Below are 27,902 nucleotides of genomic sequence, written 5' to 3' on the forward strand. Positions count from 1 at the left end.
GTTTTGATCGAGCTACTTCAATCCCCAAAAAATACTTCAACCCTCCAAGATTTTTCATCTCAAATTCAGTTGCTAAATGCTCTTGTAATTTAGAGATTTCTTCCTCGTCATTTCCTGTAATTATCATATCATCAACATAGATTATTAAAGTTGTTACCTTCCCCCATTGGTGCTTCAAGAAGAGAGTATGATCTGAATTACTTTGCTTGAAACGGTGCTTTCTCATGCAAGGCTAAATCGTCCAAACCATGCTCTAGGAGACTGTTTCAATCCGTATAACACCTTTTGTAACTTGCAAACTACCTTCCCTTGTGTCGAAGAAACAAAACCCAATGGAATGTCCATGTACACCTTCTCTTCAAGATCCCATGGAGAAAGGCATTTTTGACGTCAAATTGGTGCAACAGCCAGTCCAAGTTTGCAGCAAGAGAGATTAGTACTCTCACAATATTTAATTTTGCTACAGGTGAGAAAGTTTCTTGATAATCTACCCCATATGTCTGAGTATATCCCTTCACAACGAGCCTTGCTTTATATCTTTCAACTGATCCATCTGTTTTGTGTTTGACAGAGAACACCCATCGACATCCCACAGTTTTCTTCCCCTCAGGCAATGGCACAAGCGCCCAAGTATCATTTTTCTATAATGCTTTCATCTCTTCCTTTATTGCTTGGATCCATTTGGGATTATTCATGGCTTCACTCACTGTATTAGGAACACCATCTGCAGATAATTTATGAACCAATACCTTGAGAGGTTCAGACAATTTTTGAGTTGAGATATGGTTGGCAATTGGGTACTTTGACTTGCTCGTTCCATGATCGGATGAATAGCGGTTTGGTGGTTGCTCGCGGTTATGCCTGAAAGATAGTTTATAGCCATCAGAAATATTGTGAGGAGAGTTTAGAACTTGTACCTCAGGAATATTCTTAGGAGATTGATCTGATTGTGGTACTGTCAGGTCATGGAAGGGCTATTCACTTTCAATTTCCGTAACTTCTCCATTTTGATCTACTCTTGATGGTTGTTGTTCGATCTCTACTTCGACATGCTCAGTATTTTCAACTTCTCCTCTTTGATCTATCAGTATTGCCGTTGGTTCTCTTGGCTGAACCTCCCCTATATCATTTGAAGTTTCTTCGAAGCTTGGCCAATTTTCCCAATTCTGCTCTTCACTCATCATCTCCCCTTGAAGAGAGGAGCGGGAAGATTGAAAAGTGAAGAAATTCTCTTATTCAATAAAGGTGACATCCATGGTGGTATAGAGTCGCCTTGTAGCTGGATCGTAACATCGGTATCCTTTCTTGTGAGTTGCATAGCCAAGAAAAACACAACGGATAGTACATGGATCAAGCTTTGTCCGTTGATTCTTATGTATATGAACATATGTAACACAACCAAACTTTCTTGGATGAAGCATTAGAACTGATGGTAACGTCACATGTTGTGCGAGAACTTGAAGAGGGGTTTTGTAGTGCAAAACTCATGATGGCAGTCGGTTCATTAAGTATACAGTAGTCATTACTTCATCTGGCCAAAATCGTTTAGGGACATAAGCAGCAGTCAAGAGAGCTTGAGTGATTTCTAAGATGTGTCTATTCTTGCGCTCTGCAACACCGTTCTGTTGTGGTGTTTGAGAACAAAATGCCTCATGATGCAAACCATGTTCCTGAAAGTATCTGTGAAATTGTGCATTATTATATTCCCCGCCATTATCAAATCGAAGAATTTGAAGTTTAGCATAAAATTGTGAAATAATACACAAAATAAATAACAAGAGAATTATGAAAAATGGTTTATTGAACTAAATAAAAAATATTAAAAAAATAGTTTTCAAGAAATCTTAAAGGATTTTATTAAAAACAATTTTGAATGAGTGATTTCAATTTATTTATTTACAAAATATGTTCTTCAAGTGATTTGATTCAATTTCATTTGTATTTAATTTTTCAAAAAAGTTATTTACACTTATTATATCAAAAAAATTTATTACAAAATTTCAATTCTGGTACAAAAACTATTTTTACTTGTTTTTACAAAAAAAATGAATGAATTTTTATAATTTTATTTACAAAAGTATTTCAATTTGTTTTCATTTAAGAAAAAGTGACTATACAAATTATTAAAAAAATAACTTTATTTGTAAAAGAATTTTTAATTAAAAATTAATTTTTGGGACAACTTTATTTACAAAAAAAAAAAAAAAAAATTGGACAATTTTTATTAAACAAAGAAATTTTTGGGAAAATTATTATTAAAAATAATTTTTCAAATTCTATTTTTTGGGATTTTATTAAAAGATTTTTTAAAATTTGTATTAATAAAAAACTTTCTTTTATTAAGAAGAACATTTTTAAATTTTTTTTTATTAAAAAAAATTACTAAATTATTCCTCTTATTTAAAAAAAAAAATCTAGTTTGTTCGATATCTAATTCTGTATACAACAAGTAAATATATATAAATAAATATTTACAGAAACTAATAAAAATAAAACCAAATAAAAGTGGGAAATAAAACGTGTACCCAAACAAACTTACAACAAGTTCAATGTCTTCTTATAGCTTTTCGAGCCTCACTTTCTTTCATGAAATTTCGTGTTTTACGTGTCATTAATTCGTACTCATCCAACAAGATAGTAGAATATGCCTATGCAAAAACAAAAATAGATCAAATGTAAATATCAAGATATGTACAAAATCTCAAACAAATATTCAAAACCCAAATTCAAACTTCAAATTAGTCCAATAAATTTCGTTAATTAAAAATGGGCTCAAATTAGCAAATATAACTCAACATAAATACCCTCATGCCAATAGTCATAGTGCAAAATTTCTCAATTAATTACCAAAATACAAACACAATTAGTCAAGTCCAAATACAATAAATCAAAATAAATCCAATTAGGCCTAAATTTAATATCTCATATTTTAAAACCTAATTTAATAAACAAACCTAAATTCACAACCAAAATTAAGCCCAATCTATGCTAACCCAATTTACAATTAAAACCAAATTCAATTTAATAAATAAATTAAACCTAAAATCACAAACCATCACTGCACCAATAATAATAATAATAATAATAATAATAATAATAATGAAAAATAAGTATGATGGGAAAGTGAGAAAATGAGAAAATGAGAGAAAATAGGAAGGGGTCATGGGTCGGCAGCAGCGACTATTGGCCGCGGTGAGAGATTGATGGGTTTTTGGGAAATGAAAATAGAAAATAAAAAAAATAAAAAAAATAAAAAAGGAAGGAAATGAAGAGGGCGTGTGGCAGTGTCAAGAGGAAGAAGAGGGAGTGGAGAGAGAGAAAAACGGAAGAAAAAAATATATGGGGTCGGCTGGTGTGTGTTGGAAGTGGGTGTTCCAAGGGAGAAAAAAAAATGAAGAATAGGGGTCGTCTGTGTCTCTCTGCCAGTGGGTGGAGTGTGTCATGGGAAGAAGAGAAGAGGGGTATGGGCATGAGAGAGAAAGAGTGTGTGGGGTGGTTGGGGAATGTAGGAAGAAAGATGAGAGAGAAAAGAAAAAAAAAAGAAATATAATATAATATAATAATAATAATAATAATAAAATAACATACAAAATAATAAAAACTAATAATTACATGATGAGTGGACAAAAAAATATAAAACATAATCTAGATTTAAAAACTAAGAATAAAATTAAGCTAAAAATTAATGAAAAGATAAAACTAGGACAAATTTTGAGGTCTACACGTATGAATGATATTAAAAAATACTTGTTAAGAAACTTATAATACTGATTTTTATACTTTCACTAATCTATTTTATTTTATTTTAAATGAACTTTAATATAATCATTATCAATATATATTTACAAACAAGAACTTGCATGGTTTTAAAAACCGACCTGATCTGACTGGTTCGACTGTCGGTCGGTCATGGTTTCGATCCGATCAATTCGACCGGCAATAGGTTGAATCGGAATCAGACCAATTGAATTAATGGTTTGACTGATGAACCAAACGAACCAACCGGCTCCATCCGAACCGGACGAATCGATCGGTTCCATCAAAATCAGACAAACCGACCAGTTCCATCCGAACCGGACAGTTCAATTAATTTTCTTTTTTTATTTTTATAGTATCAAAACAAGGCCATTTTGGAAGATATAAAAACACTTGCAACCATCCCCCGCTGCAAATTAACAGCAAAGTGAATATATATATATATAAGAAAAACAACGGATTGAAGAGAACCTAGCGGCAGCAGCGGTCTGTAAACTGCCTATTCCAGGTAGTTGTCTCATCCTCGATTGTGATCGATTCGATCTCGGAAGCGTTGATGAAGAAGCCCAACTTCACCAATCACAGAACACAACTTCAGCTTGTCTACAGTGCGTTTGGGAAAGGAAAAAGACGTCATCCCAATCCGTATACGAAGTAATTATTCACTTTCTTTAAAACTTTTACTTGATAATAATTTATTTATTAGTCTTCACATAGGGTGGGAGATTGGGAGCTCAAATTGACAAAGTAAAAAATACATTTTATATGGATTTACATGGATAGTGTGAAATATGATTTAATGCATTTTATATGAATTTATATGGATGGTATGAGATAGGATTTATTGATAAAATTAAAAACATTACAATTTTAAATAAATTTCTAATTTTAAAATAATTTTTTTATTTAAATTTTAAATTTTAAATTAAAATTATGATTTTAATTTAAAATTCTAATTTGAAACTAATTTTATGATTTATAAATAAAATTTTAATTTTTAAATAATATATAAATTATTATTTTTATAATTATTTTAAATTTTAATAATTTATAAATTATATATTTTGAATGTCATCAGTTCGACCGCGGTTCGACCAATGAACCATGAACCGATAACTTTTTCGATTCAATGATCGATTAGATTTTGAAAACATTGTTTGATTGTGCAACATAATAGCCTTTTTTTTTTAATAATTTCTTTTTAAATATTGGCCCTTTTTAGGGGATATGATCCTCCTTTAATGAATAAAAAATTTCACATTTACTTTTTCATCCATTACGACATTCCGAATACTCTTATGGCAACGAATTTATTAGTACGAAACATTTTCCCTTTTAATTGAAATTCGTTGTTGTCATGAAAATAAATCATTCTTATCTTAATTTATACATTTAGTTTGTTTGCTAAAGGAGGATCCATTTTTCTTTTGGGAATATGAGTTGAAGCAATAACAAAATATTTTTGATGGAACATTTTTCATAATTTCTAAGGATTACAATTATAGCTTTGATTTTCTTCAACTCTGGAATAGAGTATAGATAGAATAAAATCCGGCCGAGGAATAAAATATAAATCATATACCTTTAATTCCTTAAGACGGGTTTAATTGACTGGACTGGATATGTATATTCTAAAATACTATTTTTGAATATTATCCCTAGAATATCATATAATTACTGATTTATGTAAGGGGCAAAAATGGAATACAAAGCATAATCCATCCAATGTACCTTTTTTTAACCTGAGAAAGATTTATCATATTTGGTATTATTTGGGGTCTCTCCATATTTTTCAAATATATAAAGTTTTCTCTATTTTAGTAATATAATAATAATTAAAATATCTAAAATTCGGAAAGTAATATTACCCATATATCACCTAAATGAGTTTTTTTAAGTATTTTATTTACATTTTTTTACCTTCCCCTTATGTTAAAACTGGAAAACCAAATGTTCATGAATTTGTTCTATAACAAGATAATTTAATGCATTGCCTCAACCCAAATTTGAACAAAATTTTAAAATTTTTCCCTCAAAATTATATCCTTTACCATTTATAGTTTAGCCAATCCTTTTCTGTAAATGGAATAATTTAGCCCAAAAAAAGGGAAAAACAAGATAGGAAATTATTTGGAATATATGAGCAAATATAAATTTATAAGGATGGAAACATACCAAAAATAAAAATATTATTTATTCTAATAAGATTTTTATGTCAATATGATCGGAAAACCCTAATCAGATGTTTATCTAGATGGTATATATGCCATATATTAGCTATATATGACTTTCCGCACCTCTGCAGAAGACTAATCTGTTTATAGGATATGGAGAAGTGGTTCTTCATCATCGTCTCCCTCTGTGTTGCGGCTCTTCTCAAGGCTCTTTATGATCTTGTCTTCCCAAAAAACAGGCTCCCTCCGGGACCCATTACAGTTCCATTCATTGGAAACTTTCTATGGCTTCGGAAATCATACTCAGAACTCGAATCCGTTCTTCCAGATCTACACGCTAAGTATGGCCCCATCATCACCCTCCGAATGGGCTCTCGCCCGACCATCTTCATCTCCACCAAATCTCTTGTCCACCAAGCCCTAGTCCAGAACGGCGCGGTCTTCGCCGACCGCCCTCCCGCACCGCTCACCCACAGAGTTATCAGTTGCAACCAGCAGAACATCAGCGCCGGAGTCTATGGCCCGAACTGGCGCCTCTTGCGCCGCAACCTTACCTACGAAATCCTCAGTCCCTTGCGCCTCAAATCGTATTCTCGCGCACGCAAGTGGGTCTTGGACATTCTCCTCTCTCGCCTTCAAAACCATTCCGGACCCATCCCTGTGTTTGATCACTTCGGATACGCCATGTTTTGCTTACTGGTTCTTATGTGCTTCGGGGACAAGCTTGGAGAGAAGCAGATTCAAGAGATTGAAGTGGTTGAGCGGAAAGTTTTGTTCAGCTATGCTCGCTTCAATTCGCTTAATTTCTGGGGTAGATTGGGGAAAATTTTGTTCAAAAAGCGTTGGGAGGAGTTGCTACAGCTTCGCAAGGATCAGGAGGCCGTACTGATTCCCCTCATCAGAGCCAGACAACAGCTAAAGCAAGAAATGCAAGGAAAACAAGGGCAATCAGAGGACTATGTCTTGTCGTATGCTGACACTTTGCTAGACCTGCAACTGCCGGAAGAGAACCGGAAGCTTACCTATGGAGAGATAGTTAGTTTGTGCTCGGAGTTTCTCAACGCTGCAACTCATTCGACAAGCACTACAGTGCAGTGGATTATGGCGAATCTGGTGAAATACCCGCATATTCAAGCCAAGGTGTATGAAGACATTAGTGGGGTTGTGAAGGATGGAGCGGAAATGGTAAGGGAGGAAGATTTGCAGAAGATGCCATACTTAAAGGCCGTGATTTTGGAAGGTCTGAGGCGTCATCCTCCAGGACACTTTGTGCTGCCTCATTCAGTGACCCAAGATACAGTCTTGGACGGTTACCTCATACCCAAAAATGCTACTGTGAATTTCAGGGTTATGGAGATCAGTCTAGACCCAAAAATATGGGAAGATCCAAAAGAGTTCAGGCCCGAGAGGTTCTTGAGCAGTAATGGTGGGGGAGAGAGAGAAGAAGCATTTGATATAACTGGGACTAGGGAGATTAAGATGATGCCATTTGGTGCAGGACGAAGGGTTTGCCCTGGGTATAATTTAGGGTTGCTGCATTTGGAGTATTATGTGGCCAATTTGGTATGGAAATTTGAATGGAAGGCTGTGGAAGGAGATGATATTGATCTATCAGAGAAGGAAGAGTTTGCAATAATGATGAAGAGCCCATTGCAGGCTCTCATATCTCCAAGGTTAAAATAAGGATTGTGAAGAATCTGCACATGAGGTAAAGTTCATTAGGTTTTCTGCATGTTCAATAGGGTTTCAGTCACTCTGAAACTTTACAGTTAATACATATGGTTTCTTTGATATGTTTTCAGATCGATGGGCACAAGGAGCAAGGTAACTGCAACATAAGGGATTTTATGCAATAGGATGGTTATCCTAGAATTATTCCTAATTATGTATTTGTTGATTTGAATGCTTCTATAAGTGAACGTGAATTTTTGTATTTCTATGTTCTAAAATTACCTTATGGAGGGAAAGGAAATAATGGGTACCATGGATGGACCATATATTAAATTTGGAAAAATATGTCTTATGTTTGATTGCATTGAAATATTTCTTTTCTTGGGATTATTCTCTTTGGATATTTCCTTTATGGATAATAGTTTATTGTAATTGAGATTCTTTCCATGTTGATAATTGTTTTCTCTAATTTTTTAGCCTATTATTTCCTAAGCACCACCTTCTTCTCATATATATGTAGGCAATTTTCATGTGTATTGCTTTTATATTTACTCTCTATATGGTATGCAAATAGTTACTTATATCCAATCACAATTTCTATTAGTAAAATCATTTTTGTTTAGCTATTTTCAATAATCGAGAAAGAAATTTTGAGGAAAAACACTCATTCCCATTCTATATCATTTTCTCTCTCTCTTTTTTTTTATATATTTATTTTAACAATTATTTTATTTAGAAATTCTATCCTTTCAAAAGAAAAAAAAAAATCTATATAAACATATACTAGTTTATAAGTTTGTAGATTTCTCAAAGTTGGTTTCTTGCAATGGAGGTTTTCATTAAATTCATTTTAATTTTACTTCTACTAATATATTTATTTAAAAAAAAAAAAAAAGTGACCAATGGGAACATTCATAAAATGTCTTAGTTAGAAATTTGTCAAAAAATAAAATAAAATAAAATAAAATGAGAATTATGATTTAGGTTTATTCAAGGAAACTTCAAATCATATTTTTCTAAAATATGCTTTAATAATAAAAATTGGCAAATTTCTCAGATGCACATGGCTTAAACTCATTCAAGGGTGTACTCCATCAATATGATAATATGGTGTAGAATAGATGTAACACATAGGAGATATTTTCTCAAGCCCTATGTATACCATTTAGTGCTGCACTTTCAAACAATGGCCTCCCTGCTCGTACAGTTTGCTTTTCGATAGCTTGCTTGCCTTATCAATTATATTATGGAACATTGCCCCCACTCACGTTGCCTAGTGCGGAGTCTGTTAAAAAAAAAAATCAATTATCAGTTTTCTTAATTAGAATGTTGCCCGATGTGAGCATTGATTAGTAGACCATAATCAAACTCTACAACTAAAAGAACAAAAACGAAATCTCATGTCTGCATGTATGATTTCGTATAATTTTTTTGCCGCACTATCATCACTAGCCATGCATCATTAGAAGAAAGCAATAATTGATTTTCATGTCAAGAGATTAGAATATAGTGGTTAAGATATGGGTCTCCATCCTCATCTCCCTCGCCCATGGTTACTCTTCTCAAAACTAATGGTTTAATTGGGAAGTATTCTTCAAACTTATTTTTAGAATAGAAAACAGATGGACTTCCAAAAACATTTTTGATAATTAGTATTAAATAGAATGATTTTTAATAACTAAGCCGCTTTTCGATATTGGTGATCAACTTAGTAGGACAATCTAAAATTGTTCTCAAAGTTTGAACGCCAAACCTACATGGTAAGTATGAACCAATCCTCATCCTTTAAGTTCATCTCACATCTTGCAATCTATGTCTCCAACAAAATTTGAGATTGGATAAATGATATTGGATTGAACTTGAATTGAATACCTCGGATTAAATATAAAAAATTATGTTGAATTCGGGCTCTTGATTTGTGTTTGATTTGGGTTAACCACCAACCCTCAACCCTGCCAACCATTATCCTGATGGGGTTTATTACCTATCTGGCAGCACAAGTGATAATGCAAACTTGAATAGAAAATCCAGGCCTTCGATGTTGCCACACTTGTGGGTAAAAAACGAAGAACTCCGTGGATCACTGAAGCGCACACTGGTTTTGAATCTACAGAATTTAACCAATCAACATGGGCACAAGGATATTTAGGAGGCAAAAAACAACATAGGCTACTACCTTATATGTAATCTGGAATTGATGTGTAGAAAAATAGGCTACATGTCTGAAAAAATTAATGACAAGATTCGTTAGGAAAGAAAAAGAGCCCAACAACCCAATATATCTAAATTCTAATGCAGATACATAGCAGTAGCACAACCCTGAAGTAGAGCCTGTTCTTCTTCATTTTAGAGACTGGATTGGATTTGAGAACTGAAATGGAGACATGGGTCTTCACCATCATCATCTCCCTCTGTGTTGCTGCTTTCCTAAAGTCTTTCTATGATCTACGAACAGGCAGGGATATGTAGCAGAACAGAGAGAGAAGTCTCTGAAGGCAGAATAGAGAATGAGAAAGCACAGAGGAGAGAACTCTTGGGAATTTGATTTAACTGGTCTTAATTATTACCTCTGAAAATATGAACACCCGTTGGGACACTTTGTGTTGCCTCATTCATTCACCCAAGATATTACCTTTGAAGGGTATGTTATACCTAAGAATGCTTCTCTCAATTCATGGTATCAGAGATGGGTTGGAACCCCAATAAATGGGAAGATCCAATGGAGTTTAAGACGATGCCGTTTGGTGCAGGAAGGAGGATATGTCCTGGGCTTGGCTGAGCAATGCTGCATCTGGAGTATTTTGTGGCTAATTTGGTATGGAGTTTCGAATGGAAGGCTGTGGAGGGAGATGAAGTTGATCTATCAGAGAAGCAGGAGTTCACAATAGTGATGAAGAATCCATTGCAGGCTCACTTATCTCCAAGGTTGAAATAAGGTCAAAGTAGATGGCTTAAGGAGGCCACCACTGCACCAAGTCCATCAATCAATAATGGAGAACAACGACTTTTCAGGTCCATCTTATATCATCTCATGAACCTCGGGTTTTCTTCCTTGTAAGGAGCAGTTTTACCCAACATCCTAAAACCTAGTACTTTATTTTCACTTTAACGAAGTTATCTGATAAAATTAATTTAAAATTTATTCTAAATGATTGAATTAACACATTTACCCTTATTAATTTTAACTATTTTTTTTATTGTTATTGATTTTAACTCATTTATTTTCATTAATTTTAAGCAATAAATTTATTTATAAAACATTTATATTTAAAGTATTACAAATGCATAAAATAACTACACAATATTTGTTATAACTGCAAAATACATTTAAACTTATAATGTAGGTTTCCAAGGGTGGACTCGAAGTCTGAGAATGATTTACCAAACTATACGAAGTTGCTGATCAGTGGAACCCTAAGGAAGCCTTGATTTTGGGAAGATGACATGGGAAAGAGACATAAGGAGACTAGCAATACAGATGGAGATGAAGATGAAGATCCAGATCTCCATTTTTCTTAGAAAGCAAGTGTGAAGATAAGAGAGAACACACAGTGATATTGATGTAATATCACAATATTATCATGTCGGAGGGAACAACAAAAGCAACAAAAACAATATCACATTACCATAAATAGAATAAATCTGTAAGATTTATTACCACACTAACTTTGGACATTGCTAGAAGTAGATCATGTGTGGTTCCTAGAGCTGAATGCCCTACCTGCCGTTTAAGTGACTCTCTTCAGATTCCTTCTTTCTATTTATATACTTATAAGCAGATGTGGTTGAAGAAAATCAATCATTCCCTACCGCAAAATTGAGAGAATAGGGTTTCATGTCCCTTTTTCCTGCCCACGCTAGCAGCATGTGGAATGGACCCAACAGGATCAAAATCACATCCTCTTCGAACCAAATGTATATCAGAGAGGACTCTTTACCATGATCATTTCTCCATTAATGAACCAAATTCATTCAAATTAGTTAGAGACTCTAATGGTACTATAAAAATGGTTGCAATCAGACATATAGGTAATGTTTTAATAATTATCACATAATATATAACTTTAAGAAATGATATGTTAGTTGTCAAGAACAATAGATTCTTAAACCTAGAGATTGAGCGTGACTCGAGAATAATTGTAGATTGTAATAATAAAAAGAGTAATATTCCTAGATCTATTTTATTATTAATGCAAGATATTTGAAAGTTATCTCACAATCTCAACATTTATGAATATAGTCATATTTAGTTTAGTTAAAAAAAAAAAGTATTTATAATTTAAAATCAATCATTTGATGATCAAATTTTTCTAAAATTATTATGAAGTTTAGTTTTGAAGGTGACTCATCTTTTTTGTAAATATTATATTTCATAGTCTCATTTCATAAAAATAAAAAATAAAAATAAGTATATAAACAAAAGGGTTGTTCTTTGGTACCCACTCTTCATTTTGGAAGTACCTACCCACATTTGACCCCAATAATAAAATGACATGTGTAAAATACATATCATTAAAAAATTTATAAAAACTTATCAAACGGTAAAGATGACTTGTTAGTGAGAAATAATCACATGCATTTCATATATATCTAAATATTACAACTTTTTTATAATTTATTATTAAATATCAAATATAATTTGTTATTTAATACATTACCTAACTCTATCTAAAAAAAAAATCCTACCAACTACTCTTATACTCTCATTATTCATATATAACAAAAAGGGATAGTAATTTAATATGAAAATTAAATAATTTCAACTACCAAATTACAAAATATGTAAGATGTATTTTGATTAATCAAATTTCAAGATCAAGTTTAAAACTTTTTTAGAGAGAAAATTTAAATTTTGTATTATATGAAGAAGATGAAGGATTTCAAGTGATTACTAGTGTCAAAGGTAATATTTGATATTTTTTTTTATCCAAATATAATTGTTGTAGGAAGAAATGTGATGTTAAATAACGATTTTAGAATATTTTTATGAGTTTATTATAAAATTTTGTTATCAAATTGTTATTAATATTTTTATATAATTTTTTTTTTTGTTCATAGATTAAATTTGAAGATAAAGCTTTATATGTCTTGAAGAAGACATTATACGAAGGATGTCAAGTGATTACAAGTGTTAAAAGGTAACATTTGTTTTATTTTTTTTCCATTTACATATAACTATTGTAGGTAGAAATGTCATGTTAAATGACATTTAAATATATAATGATTTATAACATCTAGATTTTTTAATTTTTTTTTGAGTTATTATTAATCAAATTGAGAGCATTTAGTCATTTGTTATGAAATTATCATCAATATTTTGTAAAAGATGATACAAAATTTCTAAGAGATTGTACGAACTTTCTAAAAGATTGTACGAACATTGTAAAAGAGGGTACGAACTTTGTAAGATATGGTACGAACTTTCTAAGAGAGGGTACAGACTTTCTAAAATAGGGTACGAACTTTCTAAGAAAGTGTACGAACTTTCTAAGAGAGGGTACAAACTTTGTAAGACAGTGTACTTACTTTCTAAGAGATGGTACGAACTTTGTAAGAGAGAGTACGAACTTTGCAAAAGAGGGCACGAACTTTTTAAGAGATGGTACAAACTTTCTAAGAGAGAGTCCGAACTTTCTAAGAGAGAGGTACAAACTTTCTAAGAGAGGGGTACGAACTTTCTAAGAGAAGATATGAATTTTATAAGAGATTGTACGAACTTTGTAAGAGATGGTATGAACTTTCTAAGAGAGTGTACGAACTTTCGAAGAGAGGGTACGAACTTTCTAAGAGATGGTACGAACTTTGTAAGACATGGTACGAACTTTCTAAGACAGGGTACAAACTTTCTAAAAGAGGATACAAACTTTATAAGATATGGTACGAACTTTCTAAGAGATGATATGAACTTTCTAAGAGAGTGTACGAACTTTCTAAGAGATGGTACGAACTTTCTAAGAGAGGGTACGAACTTTGTAAAAGATTGTACGAACTTTCTAAGAGATTGTACGAACTTTGTAAGACATGGTACGAACTTTGTAAGACAAGGTACAAACTTTCTAAGAGATGGTACGAACTTTCTAAGACAGGGTACGGACTTTCTAAGATAGGGCACGAACTTTCTAAGAGAGTGTACGAACTTTGTAAGATAAGGTATGAACTTTCTAAGAGATGGTACGAACTTTATAAGATAGTATACGAACTTTGTAAGCGATGGTACGAACTTTGTAAGACAAGGTACGAACTTTGTAAAAGAGAGTACGAACTTTGTAAGAGATGGTACGAACTTTCTAAGAAATGATACGAACTATCTAAGAGATGGTACGAACTTTCAAAGATGTGTTAGAAACTTTGTAAGAGATGGTACGAACTTTCTAAGATAGGGTACGAACTTTGTAAGAGATTGTACGAACTTTGTAAGACAGTGTACGAACTTTCTAAGAGATGGTACAAACTTTGTAAGATATTGTACGAACTTTTTAAGAGATAGTACGAACTTTGTAAGACATGGTACGAACTTTCTAATAAAGGATACGAACTTTGTAAGATATGGTACGAACTTTTTAAGAGATTGTACGAACTTTCTAATAGAATGTATGAACTTTGTAAGAGAGGGTACGAACTTCCATAATTTCTTTAAGAGTAATTTTTTAATTTCTTTTAAGAGTAATTTCCATCATTTCTAAGCTTAATTAGTATCAATAAATAATATTATTGTATTTCCATGTGGAAAAAAAATTTAAAAGTTTGAAAATTTGTAAAATTTTCGAGGGTAAAGAGAATATGACGAAGGGTGCTAAGAATGTGAAGATTCCTCACATTCTTTGTACTATTCCTCACACTATTCGTACATTCTACAATTACTTAGTGTTTGAATTTTTTTAAAAATAATTTTCATCATTTCTAAGCTTGATTAGTATCAATAAACAATATTATTTATATTTTTAAGTGGAAAAAAATCGAAAAATTGTTAAATTTCAGGCTATGGAGAATGTGATGTAGGATATGAAGAATGTGAGAATTTCTCATAATCTTCATACCTTTTCTCACATTTTTTGTATCCTCTATAATTTTTTAGTGTTTTAATTTTCTAATTTTTTTTTAGGATAATTTACATTATTTCCAATTTAAAATTTTTTTAATTTTTTTTTTTTTTTGTAACAATTCTATCAATAATAACTCAAAATAATATTATTAAACTATGTTATTGTTATTTCAAGTTAAAAAGTAAATATGAATTTTTAAAAATATAAATAATTTAGGGTACGAAAAATATGAGAACGATATGAAAAATGTGATAAATACATATTTAGTACTTTCATCACATTTTTCATATTGATTTTTAATAACTCAAAAGAGTATTAGTAATTTATTTTATGATAATTTAACTTTAAAAACCTTAAATTCAAAAAATGTAAAATTTGGAGAGTACGGAAAAAAATTAAAACAATCTAATTACCTAAGTTTTACATATGATTATCAAAATGTTGAATTTTAATGAAAATACTCATTTCATATTAAAATATTACCATATTCATTTTTATATTGAATTTAAATGTTTAATAATTTGTTAAAAATAAAATAATGTAATTAAGATATATGATGATTTTTTTTGTTAACAAATATGTTTTCAAATTTTACATTATTTTTATTTTTATTTTATTTAATTATATTTTTATCTCATATTTATTTTATTTAAACTCAAAATTGTTGATAAGTGGGAAGAAAAAAGACCTCAACTGGTTCTTCCCTTAATTGAGTAAGTAGAATTTTTATTTCAAATTTAGAACGGATGAGCAAGATGTAATCTTGAACCTCCAATGGGTTGGAAAAACTTTTCGGTGGTAACCAAGAGGTGCCTAGAATTTTCCTAAACAAAAACACTCCAATAAAAAAATAAATAAATAAATATCACGACCGATACTTTTATATCTCCCTCACTGTCACCTTCAAGTGATTACTTCTCTCTCACTCTCACCTTCAAGTGATTACGTATCTCCGCCACCACACAATATTTACTTCTCAGATAATACATAGTTATAACAGCCAGAGCCAGAGACCCTTTCAATGGATTTTGATCAGCAAGAAATGGAGATATGGGTCTTCCTCTTGATATGGGTCTTCCTCTTCATCGTCTCCCTTTGTATTGCTTCTCTCCTCAAATCTCTCCATGATTTCTTCTTCCCAAAGATCAATCTCCCACCAGGACCCGCCGCCTTTCCTCTCATCGGAAACCTCCTCTGGCTCGGCACATCCTTCTCCGAACTCGAACCCATCCTCCGAAATTTACACGCCAAGTACGGCCCAATCTTCACTGTCCGAATCCGCTCTCGCCCGGCCATCTTCATCTCCTCCAACTCCCTCGCCCATCAGGCCTTGGTGCAAAACGGAGCCGTTTTCTCCGACCGTCCTGCGGCTCTTCCGGCCAGTAGAGTCATGAGCAGTAACCAGCGAAACATCAATTCCTGTCCCTATGGCCCGACCTGGCGTCTCCTACGCCGCAACCTCACGGCCGAGATTCTCCACCCTTCCCGGGTGAGAAGCTACTCCAACGCACGGAAGTGGGTGCTGGATATTCTGGTCTCTCGGCTTAGAAGCCACTCCGACGGATTTGCCCCCGTCCGAGTAATGGATCACTTTCAATATGCCATGTTTTGCCTACTGGTGCTCATGTGTTTCGGGGACAAGCTCGACGAGAAGCAAATTCAGGAGATTGAGATGATTCATCGAAGGTTGTTGTTGGGGTTCCGTCGATTCAATAGGCTCGATTTGTTGCCGAGGATGGGTAAGGTATTATTTCGAAAAAGGTGGGAGGAGTTGCTCAATTTGCGCAAGGATCAAGATGCGATTCTGCTGCCGCACATAAGAGCCAGACAGTGGTTAAAGCAGGAAACGCAAAGCAAACGAGAAGAAGACAATGGCAACCCGGTTTCATCTTCATCCTCAAAGGACTATGTCTTGTCGTACGTCGATACTTTGCTGGATCTGCAGTTGCCGGAAGAGAAGAGGAAGCTTAATGAAGGAGAGATGGTGACGCTGTGCTCGGAGTTTCTCAGTGCCGGAACTGACACTACCTCCACTGCACTGCAGTGGATCATGGCGAACCTGGTGAAGTCCCCCCATATTCAGGCCAGGCTTTTCGAGGAGATTAGTGGGGTTCTGGGCGAAGAAGAGGAGGAGGTGAAGGAGGAGGATTTGCTGAAGATGCCATACTTGAAGGCAGTGGTATTGGAAGGTTTGAGGCGGCATCCTCCGGGACACTTTGTGTTGCCTCATTCAGTGAGCCAAGATGTAAGCTTTGAAGGGTATGACATACCCAAGAACGCAACTGTGAATTTCATGATACCAGAGATGAATTGGAACCCAACGATTTGGGAAAACCCAATGGAGTTCAAGCCAGAGAGGTTCTTGAACAACAATGGAGATGGAGACCGTGGAGTTGAAGGGGAAGCATTTGACATAACTGGGAGCAGAGAGATAAAGATGATGCCATTTGGTGCAGGGAGGAGGATATGTCCCGGGTATGGGTTGGCAATGCTGCTTTTGGAGTATTTTGTGGGGAATTTGGTGTGGAATTTTGAATGGAAGGCAGTGGAGGGAGATGAAGTTGATCTATCTGAGAAGCTGGAGTTCACAGTAGTAATGAAGAATCCATTGCAGGCTCGCTTATCTCCAAGGTTGAAATAGGGTAAAAATCGAAAATAAATAAATAAAGAAGTAGGTCTTTAGAAGATCCTCACTGCACCACTATTACTTCATTATCACCATAATTCATATGGTATTTCAGTATAATGTATGGATTTGAATTACATGTACTATAAGTCTATAACATATATATGCAGAATATTAAAGGGACTGTTGGCTCGATGTGTCTGCAAAATTGTTAAGAGAGTGGGTTATCTTTATTTGTTTCTACGTCTTGGTTGACAACAAAAGAACCCTTGTCGTACCGCAAATAACTTTCGGACAGGGCCGGGGAGTTTTAGTTAATGAAGAAATAATCGTAGTCCATATGATATTTTCATTTTGCTTTTCATTCAAGGTAGATTAAGAGCGGGTTACAGTTATTTTAAAACGTGTTTAAAACCTCTTTAATACTTAAAAAAATTTATTTTTAAATATTAAGAAGACTAGAAATATTTATCAAAATCACTATCAAAGGCAGCCTAAAAATATATTTGAAAGTAATTTTAAAAAGTATTTATAACATTTTTAATACTTGAATCATACAAAATTTTAAGTATTAAAAATATTAAAAACGTTTTCTAGAATCACTATAAAACCAATTCTAAGACTTCAATTCATATTAATTCTAAAAAGTATTTTTGATATATAAAAAAATATTTTTAAAGAAAAATTAAATAGTTGATAAAATTTTTAAAATATTTTTTAAAAAATATTTATAATATTTCCTAAAAACACACTTAAAATAAATGATTCTTTTTAAATAATTCTATTGAAAGCAAAATATATAATATGAAATTGATAATATATATATATATAGAAAAATATGTCACGTGTGTTTGCCATTATTTCTTAGGTCTACGTTTGAAAAAATATATATATATCTTACTAAAGAAGAAAACTACCAAAAAGCAACCACGTCACCTTCTATTAAATTTATTCCAACCACCCAATGTATCTGGTGCACGTCACATTCTATGAAATTTTATACCAACCAACCCATGTATCTAATGCAGATGGCGACAGTAGCACAACCCAGAGCAGATCATCTTCTTCTTCATTCTGGGAGATTGGATTGGATGTCATAGCAAAGATGGAGACATGGGTCTTCAGCATCATCATCTCCCTCTGTGTTTCCGCTTTACTCGAGTCTCTATGTGATTTCATATTTCCAAAACTGAAACCCCCCACTAGGACCCACCACGGTTCCTTTAGTGGGGAACTTCCTATGGCTCTTTAAATCCTTCGCAGAGCTTGTGCAACAGTAAGAAAGAATTAAAAAGCACAAAGTTTTACTTTTTGATAACTCTTACAGAAGGAACCAGTCCCCCTTATACCTAAGAGCTATTTACTGAGCAAAGCATAAATCACGAAATAAAATAAAATAAACATAAATCACATAATAAAATCAAGCAATAATATACCAAACTTTGGTTATTCAGAAATACCCAAAATAAAATCAAAATTCCCAATTTAATATAAAGGAAATTTATTAAATTTATTTCCTGCCCCTTATTAGCCTTGTCCTGATATAAAGGAAATTTATTTTGTAGCTTAAATGCATCCTCTCTTATCCAAGACAAAAAAGGGCTCAAGTTACAACTGGACATCTTCTTGCGTTGCTGGTAACTCAATGGGAGGAGTGATTGACTTCCCAATTTTTTTTCTTTAAGCAAGAAACATGAAAGATATGATGAATTTTTTAATTTGTTGATGTTAATGTATATTATGGGTATATTATATGGGTATATTATGTTATGGGCTTTAGGCCCAGTTAGGTTACTTGTACTTACTTGTACCACACACATATGCCTCCTATATAAAGGCACTGATGTATATTCTTTCTCCTATACAATCTTTCAGTATTTCTAGCATGGTATCAGAGTCACTGCTCTGACCCTTTCTTAGCAGTCTGTCTTCATTAGTGTGACTTCCTTTCTTTTTAACGCTTCCGCCAATCACAACTGCCGCCGCAGCCTTTTGCCGTTGAACCTCCGACGCCATCCAGGCGTCGTCCTTAGGTTCCGGACCTGCAGCCACCGTCCTTAAGGAGTTTCGCACCGCACAAGATCACTGTTTTTCGCATCACTGCTGCGAATATTGCTCCGATTTCAATTTTGACGGTACCACTGAGATCGTCCAGCGCCGATCTACACATTCGTGGAAACCTCGTCGCCATCGAAGCTCGTACGTCATCCTCTCTGCCACATCAGCCCTAGCTACGTCACCACTGCTGACATGTCGGTGCCATGCTAGCCCTAGCTGACATCATCTCCACGTCATCCGTTGACCAGCGTTGACCGTTGACTATTGGCCGTTGACTTTGACCAGTGTTGGTCGTTGACTTTTCCAAGGTTGACCAGGTTCTCCTTACCCAGTTTTTCGCGTAGATTTCACTTTTGCAGTCTGTTTTTGCATATTGTGTCTCTAAATGGATAAAAATGATATTTTTCTTTCTCGGCCCATCAATACTGTATTGGAGGGAAATAAAAATTACTTATCTTGGTCTCAAGCTATGCGCAGTTTTCTTAAGGGTCGCATGCTCTGGCATTATTGTACTGGTGCAATGACTATTCCTGTCAAGGGAGCAAGTGAAGGAGATGTTGTTTTTCTTAATCGCATGATTGAATGGGATAGTCATAACCACATGATCCTCACATGGATTCGAAACACTTCCATTCCCTCTATCTCCAATCTGATGGGCAGCTTTGATGATGCAAAATCTGCATGGGATATGTTGGCCAAAAGGTACTCCACTACTCATGGATCCCTGAAATATCAGTTAGTGGTTGAATTACATCAACTCAGGCAAGAACCAGGGCAATCCATCAATGACTATTATGATCAGCTTCGCTTTATTTGGGACCAAATTGACCTTTCTGATCCAACTTGGACATGCTCAAAAGATGCTCAGCAATATGCTTCCATTAGAGATGAATTTCGCCTCTATGAATTCTTGATGTCACTTCACAAGGACTTTGAGCCCATTCGTGGTCAGCTACTCAATCGCAGTCCTGTTCCCTCTCTTGATACTGCTGTAAATGAGTTGGTTAGAGAAGAAGCTCGTCTTGCAACCCTTCAAGCCCAGAATAAGCTCAATGTTTTGGCTATTACTCCATCTACTCCACTCATAGAGCAACCCCAGCAATCAGGTGATTCTTATGGCTCTAGCAATCGTCGCAAGCAAACCAACAAAAAGTTCTGCAACTATTGCAAGCGTCCTGGCTACACCATTGAGACTTGTTACCGTCGTAACAAATCTACTGCTGCTGTTGCTAATATTGAGCCTACTCCACCAATGGCTTCCACCTCAGTTGAGTCCAAGTCTTCTGGATCTACTATCAACCTCTCCTCCACTGAACTACAGGAGATCATAGCTCAGGTTGTTCGTATGGCTGGTAATGCATCTCTTTCCACTGCCTTATCTGTTCTACCTGGTAATTCTCCAAACTTGACCCTGCACCACATCCTCTAAATATTCATATAGCTGATGGTTCCACCATGCATGGGAATAGTCTAGGTTTTGTTTCAACCTCTAATCTTTCAGTTCCTGGAGTCTTCCATGTTCCTGACCTATCCTATAATTTGTGTTCTGTGGGACAATTAGCTGAACTAGGTTATCGCCTTATTTTTTACTATTCTGGGTGTATTGTGCAGGATCCGAGAACGGGACAGGAGCTTGGGACCGATCCTAGAGTTAGGCATATGTTTCTCGTGAGCAATCTTCATCTTCCACCTGTTGCTCCTGTTTCTATTGCTACTACAGCTGCTGCAGTTTCTTCCTTACCTTCTCTTGCACTTTGGCATTCTCGTCTTGGTCATGCATCATCTTCTCGGGTACAGCAGTTAGTGTCTAAGGGTCTGTTGGGTTCTGTGTCTAAAGACATTTTTTATTGTACTTCTTGTCAGTTAGGAAAACAGCCAGCTTTGCCTTTTAATAACAGTGAATCCATTTCTAATAGTATTTTTGAGTTAATTTGTTCTGATGTTTGGGGACCTTCTCCTGTTGCTAGTATTGGTGGATCTCGATACTTTGTTGTTTTTATTGATGATTATTCTCGTTATAGTTGGATTTTCCCTATGAAATCTCGTTCCGAAATTTTATCAATATATAGCAATTTTGCAAAAATGATTGAAACACAATTCTCCAAACGTATCAAAACTTTTCGATTTGATAATGCTCTTGAATATACTCAACATGCGTTTCAAGCTCTGTTACATTCCTATGGCACTGTACATCATCTAACTTGTCCAGGTACCTCTCAGCAAAATGGTCGAGCCGAAAGAAAACTTCTTCATATTCTTGACACTGTTCGTGCTCTGCTTCTTTCTGCCAAAATTCCTACCCCATTTTGGGGTGAAGCGGCTCTTCATGCTGTTCATGCAATTAACCGTATTCCAAGTGCTGTCATCCATAATCAGACTCTGTATGAGCGTCTCTTTGGGTCACCCCCTGTCTATCATCACCTTCGCTCATTTGGATTTGCTTGTTTTGTTCTTCTTCAGTCTCATGAGCACAACAAACTTGAGCCTCGCTCTAGACTCTGTTGTTTCCTTAGTTATGGTGAAACTCAAAAAGGGTATAGGTGTTATGATCCTGTCTCTCATCGTCTTCGTGTTTCTCGTAATGTTATCTTTTGGGAACATCGATTGTTTGTTGAACTCTCTCACTTTCGTTCTTCCTTGACTAACTCCTCTGTTTTAGAAATCTTTCCAGATGAGTCTCTTGTTCCTTCTACAAATACTTTTGATCCTCCTTTGGACTTCTCTCCAGATATTTTTGATGCTTCTCTTAGACAGGTTGCAGATGAACAGATTGATGACGAGCTACCCCACTTTGAGACTGGGTCCCCTGCTCCTACTTTGCCTGAAGATCCTCCACAAGACATTCCACCTCGCCACTCAATCCGGGCAAGATCCATTCCTCCACACCTACTTGACTATCATTGTTACACTGCCCTTGCTACACTTCACGAGCCTCAAACCTATCGTGAGGCCTCTACTGACCCTTTATGGCAGATTGCTATGAAAGAGGAACTTGATGCATTAACCAAAAACCATACTTGGGACCTGGTTCCTCTCCCTCCTAGACAGTCTGTGGTTGGTTGTAAGTGGATCTATAAGATCAAGACTCGCTCTGATGGATCCGTTGAGCGCTACAAGGCTCGTCTTGTTGCCAAAGGCTTTACACAGGAATATGGGATTGATTATGAAGAGACTTTTGCTCCAGTTGCTCGTATCTCATCTGTTCGTGCTCTCTTAGCTGTTGCTGCTGGTCGTCAATGGGACCTTTTTCAGATGGATGTTAAAAATGTCTTCCTTAATGGGGATCTGAGTGAAGCAGTCTATATGCAACCTCCTCCTGGTCTCTCTGTTGAATCAAACAAGGTTTGTCATCTTCGACGTGCACTTTATGGTCTTAAACAAGCCCCACGAGTTTGGTTTGCCAAGTTCAGCTCCACTATTTTTCGCTTGGGTTACACTGCCAATCCGTATGATTCTGCCTTATTTCTTCGTCGTACTGATAAAGGCACTATTTTGCTTCTTCTATATGTGGATGATATGATCATAACTGGTAATGACCTTAGTGGCATTCAAGAACTCAAGGATTTTCTCAGTCAGCAGTTTGAGATGAAAGATCTTGGACATCTCAGCTATTTCCTGGGTCTTGAAATTACTCATTCCACAGATGGTCTTTATATTACTCAAGCCAAGTATGCTTCTGATCTGCTGTCTCAAGCCGGACTCACTGACAGTAAGAATGTTGACACTCCAGTCGAACTTAATGCGCATCTGACACCCTCCGGGGGGAAACCATTGTCCAATCCTTCTCTTTACAGACGATTGGTTGGCAGCTTAGTTTATCTCACAGTTACTCGTCCAGACATCTCCTATGTTGTTCATCAGGTGAGCCAGTATTTGTCTGCTCCACGATCAACTCATTATGCTACTGTTCTGCGCATTCTTCGATACCTGAAGGTACCATTTTTCATGGCCTTTTCTACTCAGCTCAATCTCCTCTTGTACTCCGTGCATTCTTTGATGCTGATTGGGCAGGAGATCCTACTGATCGCAGGTCCACTACAGGTTACTGCTTCCTTCTTGGTTCTTCTTTGATTTCTTGGAGAAGTAAGAAACAAACTTTTGTGGCCCGCTCCAGTACTGAAGTAGAATATCGTGCCCTTGCTGATACCACATCTGAGCTCCTTTGGCTAAGATGGCTTCTTAAGGATTTGGGTGTGTCCACCTCCTCTGCTACTCCCCTTTATTGTGACAACCAGAGTGCCATTCATATTGCTCACAATGATGTCTTTCATGAACGGACTAAACACATCGAGATTGATTGTCATTTTATCCGTTATCATCTTGTCCATGGTGCTCTTAAGCTTTTCTCCGTCTCCTCCAAAGATCAGCTTGCAGATATCTTCACCAAGTCACTTCCTACAAGACGCACTCGTGATTTAATTGACAACCTCAAGTTGGTCTCACATCCACCTTGAGTTTGAGGGGGGCTGTTAATGTATATTATGGGTATATTATATGGGTATATTATGTTATGGGCTTTAGGCCCAATTAGGTTACTTGTACTTACTTGTACCACACACATATGCCTCCTATATAAAGGCACTGATGTATATTCTTTCTCCTAGGAAATACAATACAATCTTTCAGTATTTCTAACAGTTGATAATTCAATTTGTAGGTAACCTGTCAAATTCATTGAATAATCTTATATGACCAAAGAATTGAAGAGACGACTTCCTATTCCCTTAGAATGACATAGTATTTTGTTTATAAGGTTGTAGATGAAAGAAGATCATATCTCCCACTTCTAATGTCCTTTCACATCTTTTTTTATCTACATACATCTTCATTCTAGTTTGGGCTTGAATAAGATTAGTTTTGAGTAGTCATATCATGACATCCAATCCCTTAAATTATGGAGTTTGATTTTGGGAAATATTCATCGCATAGGAGTTATCTCAAAAAATATTCATAGTACCTTGCTTAATGTCATAGTCACTAAGCATTTGTTTCCTCTAAAGGAGTTGGGTACAACAACTCCCAATGACTATATACTTCGCTTCTACAATGGACAAGGATATCAAGTTTTACTTCTTCAAATTTTCAAAACTTAATCTCAATTTTTTTGAAATTTCCACTCCTTACATACGACATAACAAATTTTTTAAACTATTAACTTTTGATCAACTTTTACAAAATTTCTTTCAATTAGATACTAACACGTAAATCTTTACCACTCTTTTTGACCATTTGACCCACAATTTTATGAAATACTTTATGCTCCTAGAATTTGACATGTCCTTAAAACTCGGGTATTACAGAGCATATATAGGTTGGAACCCAAAGGTGTGGGAGGATCCAATGGAGTTCAGGCTTGAGAGGTTTCTGACTGGAGAAGTATTCGAAATAAATGGGAGCAGAGAGATCAAAATGATGCCATTTGGTGCAGGAAGAAGGATGTGTCCAGGGTTTGGCTTAGCTATGCTTCATTTGGTCTGGAAAGCTGAAAAGAGAGCTGTGGATGGAGATGATATTGATCTATCAGATAAGGACCTAGAGTTCATGTCAGTGATGAAGAATCCATTGCAGGCTCTCATATCTCCTAGGTTGAAATAAGATACAAAGTTAATAATAGAGTGGCTTTCACATTTGCAATAAAATAAGATAGACTATAGTTTAAGAATACGTCCCCTCCATTTTTGAGGTTGTAATACTTAAGAAAAAAGAGTGGCAGTTTCATTGTTGAGGATAAAAGCAAATGAGAGTGAAAGTTTGCTATGAGTGTGATTCATTGCTATCATATATCTTGAAGAAAAATGTGTTTATCTTATGGTTGAATTTTTCCTCACCCATTAGGGTTTCTTATGTATCTTTGATAGTATATCTAGCTAGTTACACTAGGAAGGATAGTCATCTTGAGATTATTTTGAATATGATTTATAAGATCACAATAATTGGCATGCATAGACCTAAAATCGATCATGAAACTAATGGCAGAAGCTTCTTATAAAAGAAGTTAGATTTGTGTTTTTACTCGAGATAATAAATCAGCATGACAATACCCATTAGTATAAATTTTAAATTTATTTGGATTTTTTTTACTAATTAATTAACAATTTTATTCAAGAGCTTAACTTACAAAAATGGTCAAGTTAATTTCATATTAATTTTGACACTATTTTTTCAACTCCAAGTGGCTTAAATCTTACATGTCATAAATCCAATTTTCTGCTATATATATGAATAGGACGATTGTATGCTCTCTTTGTGCTAACATAAAGCAAAATGTCTTTTACTAATAGAAAAATACATCATAATGCCACTTACATACTGCACACAAGAGGAGAAAAAAAAAAAAAAAGGAAATTAAAGGCACAAAGCTAACAATGAAGATACAAGCCACATCTTATTTCAATCTCTTGGAGATAGGCGAGCCTTCAGTGGATTCTTCATCACTGTTGAGAGCTCCTGCTTCTCTGATAGATCAACTTCATCTCCCTCTACAGCCTTCCATTCAAAACTCCACACCAAATTCGCCACAAAATACTCCAAATGCAGCATGGCTAGACCATAACCAGGACACATCCTCCTCCCTGCACCAAATGGCATCATTTTGATCTCACTGCTCCCGGTTATATCAAATACTTCGCCTCCATCCCCATCACCATTTTTATTCAAGAACCTCTCAGGCTTGAATTCCATTGGATCTTCCCAAACATTTGGGTTCCTACCTATCTCTGCTACCATGAAATTCACAATAGTATTCTTGGGTATTATATACCCATCTAAGACTACATCTTGGGTCACTGAGTGAGGGCTCACAAAGTGTCCCGGAGGATGACGTCTCAGACCTTCCAAGATCACTGCCTTCAAGTATGGCATCTTCTGCAAATCTTCCTCCTTCACCTCTTTCTCTCCTACCCCCACAACCCCCATTATTTCCTCAAATAGCTTGACCTGAATATGCGGGTACTTCACCAGGTTTGCCATGATCCACTGCAGGGCTGTTGATGTAGTATCAGTCCCAGCACCGAGAAACTCGGAACATAAACTCACTATCTCTCCTTCATTAAGTTTCCTCTTCTCATCTGGCAGCTGCAGATCCAGCAATGTATCAACATACGAAATGAAATAGTCCTTTGAGGAGGAAGACAAATCGTTACTGTCTTGTTTTTGTTTTCTTTGCATGTCATGGTTAAGCCTTTGTCTGCCTCTTATGAGAGGGATCAGTACTTCTTCCTCATCTTTGCAAATCTGTAAGAACTCCCTCCAACGCTTGCGAAACAGTATTTTTCCCACCATTGGCCAGAAATTGAGTGGCTGGAAGCTAATGAAACTTGCCGTAAGTCTATGCACTACGCTTCCAATTTCTTGGATATGGCCTTCATCAAGCTTGCAACCAAAACACATGAAAACCAGTAAGCAAAACATGGTATACAGGAAGTGATCCATCACCGGAACAGATTCCGAGTGGCATTGAAGCCGAGACTTTAGAATTTCCAACGCCCACTTGCGAGCATGGGAGTACAATCTGATGCGTGAGGGATGGAGGATTTCTAAGGTGAGGTTGCGGCGAAGGAGCCGCCAGGTTGGGCCATAGTGAGCACAACTAACGTTATGTCCATTTCTGCTGATGACTGCATAGGTAGGCTGGGAATGAGGCCGATCAGAGAATATGGCACCATTTTGGATTAGAGCTTGGTGGGCGAGGGAGTTGGTGGAGATGAAGACCGCGAGGCGAGAGCCGAATTGAAGGGCGATGATCGGGCCGTATTTATCATGTACGTTTCGGAGGGTGGACTCGACGTCTGAGAACGATATGCCAAACCATATGAAGTTGCCGATCAGTGGAACCCTAATAGGACCCGGCGGAAGCCTTGGTTTTGGGAAGACTACATGGGAAAGAGATATAAGGAGAGTAGCAACAGAGATGGAGATAAAGACGAAGATCCAGACCTCCATTTTCGTGATCAATAAACCAAATGTAACCTCAAATAAAAGGCTCTCCAAAGGAAGATATATATGAACGGAATGAAAACACGTAAAGAACAGAAGAGAAAGCAAACAGAGATGTAACATCATAATATTATCATCTCGGGCACTACAACAAATTAAAGCAAACAAAGCAATATCGTCACATCATCATAATTGGAATAAAAAACAAAACAATTCTGTGATGTTATCACACTAACTTTGGACCAAGCTAGAAGTAGAACAATGTGTGGATCCTAGAGTTGATTGCCCTACATGTCGTCACTCGTAACTCGTAAGTGTCTCTGTCAAGGTTCCCCTTTTTATATACATATAAACAGATGTGGCTGAAAAAAATCATGTATAGATTCCCTACTGCAAAGCTGAAAGAAGGGTAGCATGTGGAATGGACCCAAATACATTCAAATTATTAGAATTCTGCCATTCCACTTTTGGCAAATGATAGGTCATCCATCGGTTTATCTGTAAAGCTACGCTCTTGACCCCATTTGAAGAAACGGTGCTCATGGAGACCAGCTAAGAAATGTCACAATATTCTTGAACCATGAGTTTGTCCTTGCAAAATGTGTAATGATTTACAGCCATGGCAATGCGGACCAACAA

The 27,902-nt window shown here is 35.6% G+C and overlaps 3 protein-coding genes across 3 annotated transcripts; 2 read left to right on the plus strand and 1 right to left on the minus strand.

Annotated features, from left to right (window-relative positions):
- The first annotated feature begins 6,083 nt into the window (after positions 1-6,083).
- Positions 6,084-7,877, plus strand: LOC117934179 (cytochrome P450 89A2-like). The gene is made up of 2 exons (XM_034855811.1): positions 6,084-7,638; positions 7,733-7,877. Exon 1 carries the CDS (start codon positions 6,084-6,086, stop codon positions 7,611-7,613), a length of 1,530 nt encoding a protein of 509 aa, XP_034711702.1. The 3' UTR covers positions 7,614-7,638; positions 7,733-7,877.
- Positions 7,878-15,686: 7,809 nt separating this feature from the next.
- LOC117933877 (cytochrome P450 89A2-like) lies at positions 15,687-17,446 on the plus strand. The gene has a single exon (XM_034855448.1). The coding sequence runs from the start codon at positions 15,687-15,689 to the stop codon at positions 17,283-17,285; it is 1,599 nt and encodes a 532-aa protein (XP_034711339.1). The 3' UTR covers positions 17,286-17,446.
- Positions 17,447-25,571: 8,125 nt separating this feature from the next.
- On the minus strand, positions 25,572-27,319 carry LOC117933457 (cytochrome P450 89A2-like). The gene has a single exon (XM_034854826.1). It carries the CDS (start codon positions 27,267-27,269, stop codon positions 25,719-25,721), a length of 1,551 nt encoding a protein of 516 aa, XP_034710717.1. The 5' UTR covers positions 27,270-27,319; the 3' UTR covers positions 25,572-25,718.
- Between the last annotated feature and the right edge of the window lie 583 nt (positions 27,320-27,902).

The sequence above is a fragment of the Vitis riparia genome, chromosome 16 (assembly GCF_004353265.1).
Source record: "Vitis riparia cultivar Riparia Gloire de Montpellier isolate 1030 chromosome 16, EGFV_Vit.rip_1.0, whole genome shotgun sequence".
Taxonomy (NCBI): domain Eukaryota; kingdom Viridiplantae; phylum Streptophyta; class Magnoliopsida; order Vitales; family Vitaceae; genus Vitis; species Vitis riparia.